General features: G+C 56.9%; 1 protein-coding gene across 1 annotated transcript; it reads right to left on the bottom strand.

Moving 5' to 3' along the window:
* Positions 1 to 1,496: 1,496 nt before the first annotated feature.
* RPL13 (ribosomal protein L13) lies at positions 1,497 to 6,577 on the bottom strand. Its single transcript, XM_053987116.1, has 6 exons — positions 6,531 to 6,577; positions 6,250 to 6,362; positions 5,266 to 5,407; positions 3,857 to 4,030; positions 2,518 to 2,574; positions 1,497 to 1,694 (listed from the first exon to the last, which is right to left on the bottom strand). Exons 2-6 carry the CDS (start codon positions 6,351 to 6,353, stop codon positions 1,536 to 1,538), a joined length of 636 nt encoding a protein of 211 aa, XP_053843091.1. The 5' UTR covers positions 6,354 to 6,362; positions 6,531 to 6,577; the 3' UTR covers positions 1,497 to 1,535.
* Positions 6,578 to 7,414: the final 837 nt, after the last annotated feature.

Below are 7,414 nucleotides of genomic sequence, written 5' to 3'. Positions count from 1 at the left end.
CCCATGGGGTGCCCAAGGCCACCTTGGTCCTGGCCCCCCACACTCTGGGCCAACAGCCCAAGCACAAGGGTGGGGTCCCCCTAAACCCGCCAGGATCACTCCCCACATGCTGGAGCATCCAGACCCACATTCCATGCACATGGAGCCCCACATGCTGAGTCCCAGCCCGGGACCCCCCACCCATCCCTGTCCCCCCAGCACTGCGGTGCTGTCAACCCAGCTTTATGGAAGATGATGTAATTAGCTCAAATTTGGAGGGATTAAAATGCAGATAGGGCTAACAAGCACGAGGGCACCGCAGGGCCCGGGCTTCGGGAGCTAATCCCCAGCCTGCCTGGCAGAAATAGGCCACTCTCCTTCCCACTCCCCCCACAGCCCCAGCACAGCTCGGTAGGGCAGGAGGTACCAACCCACAGCAGGAGATGGGCTGGGCATAGGGGCTGGAGGGACACCGTGGGAACAGGACACAGGCAGCACCTCAGCAGGCACACCTTGCCTCTTTGAAGTGCCCAGGAGCCATGCAGCTGTGCCAGGACTCCAGCACTGAGTGCCCCATCCCATCCCATCCCATCCCATCCCATCCCATCCCATCCCATCCCATCCCATCCCATCCCATCCCATCCCATCCCATCCCATCCCATCCCATCCCATCCCTCCTGAACTGACATAACAATGGGCTGGGTGAGTGCTCCTGGAGCAGCTCTGGTCCCACCAGCACATCCCAGTGACCCACCAGCCCAGCCCAGGGACAGGCAGAGCCTGGGATCCCCCCCAGCAGCCACGAGGATTGGCCAGAACCCCCCAGTTTCTTCTGAGCTCCTGTGGTGCCACTTGAAGTATCACAGAATCATTGGGGATGGAAAAAGACTCCAAGATCAGTTCACCCTCTCCCCAGTACTGCTGAGGCCACCACCATGTCCCCAAGTGCCACATTTACCATGGGATTGCCTTTAATCCATGAAGAAATGGCTAAAAGTGCCCTAGAATTGGAGCAGGGGCTAAGCCAAGGGCCAGGGAGTGCAGGACAACAGAGCAGCACAGTCCAGCCCTGGGGCTTGGCTCCATCCAAGCCCAGCTGAGGGGCTGGGCCACACCTTGCTCCCCCTGTACCCCCCCAAAAGTGGGGAAAGCCCCTCATGTGGGCAGCACCTGAGTGACCCCCACCACGACACCCAGCTTTGCCTCACAGAGAGGTGTGGAAATCATCAAACCAGGAATACTGGCATGGAAGGCAGGGAAGGGGCAGCAGACAAAGCCTGGCATGCAGGGGGAACTCCCAAAGCCCCTCAGAATCAAGAGCAGAAGGCAGCCCAGGCTGCAGCCCTGACAAGGCAGAGGAGTGGGCACAAGGCAGGTGTTTAACTGGCTGTCAGGGAAATGTGGAGCCTCCAATCACAGCAAACGAGGCTTCCCACGCCGAACACATCCCTGTACCGCCACGGGCACACGGGCGGCTCCGCTCGGTACATGTGCCCCAAAACCACAGCACACCGGGCTCTCTACGGCTCTTTATTGACAGTTCTGGGGAGAACAGTTCATTTCTTCTTCTCCACGTCCTGCTCCGCCGCTTCCTTGGCGCGCTTGGCGCGGATGCCGAAGAGGCGGGCGTTGGCCCGGGCCATGCGAAGGCTGGCAAAGGCCTTGAAGTTCTTCTCATCTTCCGAGATGACTCGCGCCTTCTCGCGCTTGAAAACCTGCGGAGAGAGCGCCAGACAGTCAGGCTGCCCCTCGGAGCCGAGGCTTCCCCCCGTGATCTCTGCGGGGAACAGCGGGAACGGAGCGCTCGTGCCGTCTCCAGGCCCTGCCCTCAGCCGGCTCCGCCGGGATCTGCCTTCCTGCTGGCTCCCCAGTGGAGCAGGAATAAAAACAAGCACCACGGGAAACCCGAGTCAGGTTTCACAGAATCGCAGCATTGTTAAGCTTGGTAAAGACTTTTAATAGCAAGCCCAGCCATCAGCCCAGCACCACCATGGTTACCACCAACCATGTCCTCAAGTGCCACATCCATGTGTTTTTTGAGCACTTCCAAGGATGGGGTCTCTACCAACTGCCCTGGGCAGCTGTGCCAGGGATGGACAGCCTGGTCAGTGAAGAAATTTTCCTAATATCCAACCTAAACCTCTCCTGGCACACCTTGAGGCTGTTTTCTCCAGTCCTGTCACTTGTCACCTGGGAGGAGAACCTGACCACCCACCCCACCTTGCTCCACCCTCCTGTCAGGGAGTTTTAGGGAATGACTAGAGGTTTGTGACACTACTGACAGCAGCTCTGGGAAGCATAGAGGATTTAGGGACAAGTGGTGACCACAGAATCTGCCTGAGCACTCCCACCCCAGCTGAACCCAAAGCGCCCCAAATTTCACAGTTCTCTCAAAGACTTATTCCTGTTTTTTTTTGATCCAGGATGGGCAATGTCTGGAGACAGCCACCCTCAGCTGTGAGGCAGCAAGGAGAGAACCCTCTCTGCAAGTCCAACCTCAATCACATCACACACAGAACATGATTAAATGACACTTACGTTCTTGATGGGCATGACAGGTCCTGTGAGCTGAGTGGCCATCTTGAGTTCCTCTGGCTGCACAACAGAAGATGGGAATGTTAGAAGAACAGAATTTAAACTTCTCTGGCTAAAACCTCAGCTAAAGCACAGCTTGTACGCAGGTACCCAGCTTAAACAGGGTGCTAATGATCCTGCCAGGAGCTGTAACACCGAATGGGAACGAAGCCAGCACGTCAGAGCGTTTGGCACCGATGAGCTGCACCAGCGACCCACGCTGTGCCCGGATCCAGCCAGAGCAGCAGCGGCCACAGCTCTGCCAGCTGGGACAGCTTTGACACCAACTGTGCTGCTCTCAATTTACACAGGATCACAGGATCATCTAGGTTGGAAAAGGCCTCAGTGATCATCCAGTCCAAGCTGTGTCCGATCCTCACCTTGTCACCAACCCAGAGCACTGAGTGTCACATCCGCTCCTTCCTTGGACACCTCCAGGGATGGGGACTCCAAACCTCCCTGGGCAGCCCCGGCCAATGCCTGACCACCCTTACCAGGAAGAAATTCCTGATGTCCAGCCTGAACCACCTTCCCTGGCACAAACTGAGGCCGCTCCCTGAGCCTCCTTTTCTCCAGGCTGAGCCCCCACAGCTCATATACACCCAACACTTTCCTCAGCAACTCCTTCTCTGGTGGATTCCAGATTTTTGTAAGAGCATGTCAGCAGACAAAAATGACTGAACGTTTACTGAATACAGCTGACTTCCAGCAAACACATCTGAATCAGTGTTTCAGCTCCAGGCTCTTCCTCCTGCTCTGAAGATGGAGTTAAGCAGCTTGGTGCTGCCAGATTCCCCACAAGATGGGAGGACAGTCTGAACTCACCCTTGTGTTCCCTGGATCTACTGGCAGCAGAGCCAGGGAACACAGCTCTGCTCCAATCCTGGAGAGGTTTTAATGAAAACCATTTTTGAATGTCAATAACAACCACCTTCTGGAGCCTGGCTGGCACACAGCTCTGGAGCCACTCACAGCCTGTCCCCTCAGCCTTCCACCAGCAGGACTGACTCCAAGGGGAATTTCCAGCCATTGTGATAATTTAGCTCTCTAAACTAAAACTCAACTGGCTGAGCAAGCAGCAAAGCTCCAGGAATCAGCACCAAAACAAGCCAGCAGCTGCTCAGCCAAATGCCTGGCTGAAGTGCCACTGCAACCCAGAGCGCCCTGTTGGACTCAACCCTGCCAGGCCTGGCCTTGTGCTGGGCTCAGAACCAGGGGGTTCCCACAAAGGAGAAGGCTCAGGAGCTCTGCCTGACACCACACCTCCCAGAACAGGACACATTTCCAGCAGGCAGGTACTCACAGAGCTGTCTCCCTTCTTGGGCATGGCTGGCTTCCTCGGGAAGAGGATGAGCTTGGAGCGGTACTCCTTCAGCCTCTGCACGTTGGCCTGCAGGGACTCGGTGGACTTGTTCCGTCTCCGGGGGTCCACGGAGATCCCGATAGTCCGGGCAAACTTCTTGTTGATGCCAGCGAGCTGAGGAGAGAGAAGGAGAGAGCAGTGTCAGCATCCCACAACTGCCAACAGGCAGGCAGGGATCCCAGCACAGCCAGCACGGGATGCAGGCTGGGCATCAGTGAGGCACCAACTACGCCACCAACAAAGGGTGTCCTGGTGTATCTTTGTGCTTAAAATGTTGCTCGGGCTGATTTTTGTAGGTGGATTTCCCCAGAGGATCAAAGTGCAACCCCTGCAGGACACATTTAAACTTTAATTTTCTGTTTGAAGACAAACAGCTGCATCCTGCTTTGTGTTCCACCATTACCCAAAAATTAAAGAAAAATAAGTAATTAAGTATTTGGCACCCAGAAGAACAATCTCCCTGTGCACCAATTTCAGTTATAAATGCTTTAATTAAGACACAGAACCAGGCGCAGAGGCAGCTGGTGCTGCCAGCGAGCCCTGATGTGGAATCTGATCACAGATTCACAGTGGGGGCCCTGCAGACCACCTTTAGCAGCTCAGCACACCTGGGCAGGTCACAGGAACAAGGAACAGAGGACAGGAAACATTTCCCACTTTAATCCAACTATCTGGACTTTAATCCAACTATTACTACTCCAACTACTCTGAGATGCTGTGCTGAACAGTTCTTCCTCCTGGTACAACATCTCAGAACTAAATTGAGCTGAGTTTACTTGGTCCTTAACTGGAAACATTGGCTAAAATATTTAGAATTAGCAGAAAAATGTTTCATAAAGAAGCAATTTAATGAACATGATCTTGGGCTTCTCCCTCTCTCAAAAAGGTTTAGGAGACTCAAGGCTCTTTCAGAATTCAAATCTCATAGAATCTCGAATAGTAGGGGTTGGAAAGGACCTTAAAGATCTTTAAATTCCAAGCCTTGCCATGGGCAGGGACACCTTCCCCTGTCCCAGGTTGCTCCAAGCCCCATCCAACCTGGTCTCGGACACTTTCAGGGAAGAATTTCTTTCGTATATCCAACCCAAATTTTCCCTATTTCAGCTTTATTTTAAAAGAATTTTAAATGACAGTCTGACCAAATAAACAGACATTTACCTTTCAAAGCACTCTTCACACACCCACTCCACCACCACAGGTAAGACCAGTCTTTCCTTGCTCCCAGAGCCAGGAAATCCACAGGCTTCCCTGGCAGGTACCAACACCTGAGGAAGTCACCTTGTGCAGGACAGGAGAAGCAGCTGAGCTCAAACTTTATTTGGCTTTTTGAATCGATGCTCTGTACTTACTTTAAGCTCCTCCAGGCTGAAGCCCCTGCCAGCACGGACTTTTTTGTGGTATCTGATCGTAGGGCACCTCACGATGGGCCGGATGGGCCCAGCCACGGGGCGGGGGGCGATGCGGCGAGCCTTGGCCTGGCGAGCTTTCCTCCTGGAATGGCAGCGTCACAGGATCCTTCAGCTTGGGAAAGACCTCTGAGGTGATCGAGTCCAACCTGTGCCCGACCCCCAGGTTACCTTATCCACCCAGCCCAGAGCACTGATGCTGCATCCAGCCCCTCCTTGGGACAGCTCCAGGGATGGGGACCCACCACCTCCCTGGGCAGCCCTTACCAGGCCTGACCACCCTTTCCAGGAAGAAATTCCTTGTGATGTCCAACCTGAGCCTCCCCTGCACAAACCGAGGCTGTTCCCTCTCCTCTGGCCCTGTTCCCTAGGACCAGAGCCTGACCCCCTCCTGTCAGGCAGTTGAATGTTGCTCCTGAGTCTCCTTTTCTCCAGGCTGAGACCCCCCAGCTGCTCCAAACCCTTCCCAGGTCCATTCCCTTCTCTGGACATGCTCCTCAACGTCTGTCGTGCAGTGAGGGGCCAAATCTAACACCGGAGTTCCAAGTGTGACAGCAACACCAGTACAGGAGACAGGCACTGCCCTGGTCCTGCTGGTCACACTGTGGCTAGCCCAAACCAAGTGTCGCTAGCCTCCTGCCCACCTGTGACAGCCACGGGGTACACGGCATCTCTACGACATGCGCCACTCCCGCCCCTGCAGGGAGGCATCTCCTGCCCTGCGATGGCTCCGGAACGAAGAGCCGGGCCGGCTGCTGCTGCCCTGGCACCGCTGCTGCCATCAGAGACCCAGGGAAGAGCGTTCATCACTGTAGATGCAGCGATTCCGGAGATGTCTCATCACTTGGCCGCGGCATGAGCGGGGCATGGCTGAACGAACCCTCGGCGTCCCGGCCCTCCCGCGGCCCCCGGAGCTCCGCGACTCACCTGCGGAGCTTGCGGGCGGGCTGGTTGAACCAGGTGGCGACTCGGCGCTGCCAGTCCTTGTGGAAGTGGGGCTTCAGGATCATCCCATTGCGGCTGGGCGCCATGGCTGCGGCCTGCGGACACCGGCACGGTTAACGCGGGGACACCCGAGACGCTCCCGAGCCCGCGGCCCCATCGGCGCCCCCGGGGCCTCCCCCACGGCCCCGCGCGGGGCTGAGGCGGCGGCGGGCGCGGCCCCGGCGGGCGGATGGCGGCGGATGGAGCCCCCGGCCTTCACTCACCTCCCGCCACGACAATGGCGACCGGAAAGGAAGCGCTGGCGCGGCGGCGCCGGAAGTGCCGCGGCGGCGCCCAATGGGCGGCGCGGGAGCTGCCCAGAGAGGGGCGGGGCCAGCGAGGGGCGGCAGCGGCTGCTCCGTGCCCGCAGCAAAGATGGCGGCGGCTTAAAGGGCCCGCGCACGGCGGCGGGAACGGGGCCACGGGAGCGGGGAACGGGGAACGGGGCCGCAGCCAGGCTCGACTGGCAGCACCGGCTCGATGCCCTCTCCCGTGCCCAGCACCTCCTGGGCAGGGCGATGGGACGGACACCGGGCAGGGGTTCCGCTGGTCCCAAATCCTGAGGGATCCCCATCCAACCGCAGAGCAGGATCCCTGCTCCCTGCCCTTTCGGGGTTATGTCGCATGAGGCAGGAGAAGGATCGGGGAGTTCCATGCCCCTGGGCAGATGCCAGGTCTCACAGCAGTGGGATCTGCAGCCTTTGCCCGGGAGCAGTGGCACAGCAGTGCTGGCAGCAGCCCAGAAGCCACCAAGGACCCTGCACTGTCCCCTCACTGCACCGCTCCCACCGTCACCCGCGGCTCCACAGAACTGAACCCCCCTCCCCACAAAGGTTCTGCCACTTAAAAACAGAAAATCAAAGGAAACTTGAAATTTCATGTGCTGCTGGAAAAGGAAATTCAAAGAGTGAGACTGGGAAGAAACAAACAAGTTTGGAATTAAAACATCCAGGCAACAGCGTCCAAAATGTAGAAAATTGCTTGTGTCCCTGAACTCAAGGGAAATCATTCCCTAGGCATTGGTAGACCCCAGGGAATGAGCTGGGATAGGGGAGAAGACACAGTGCAGAACATCTTCACATTCTCAGGGAAGCAGGAGGCTCCCAGC

The sequence above is a fragment of the Vidua macroura genome, chromosome 11 (genome assembly GCF_024509145.1).
Source record: "Vidua macroura isolate BioBank_ID:100142 chromosome 11, ASM2450914v1, whole genome shotgun sequence".
Lineage (NCBI taxonomy): Eukaryota > Metazoa > Chordata > Aves > Passeriformes > Viduidae > Vidua > Vidua macroura.
Note: the sequence above shows the minus strand (reverse complement) of the source record. Positions and strands in the feature narration are given on the sequence as shown.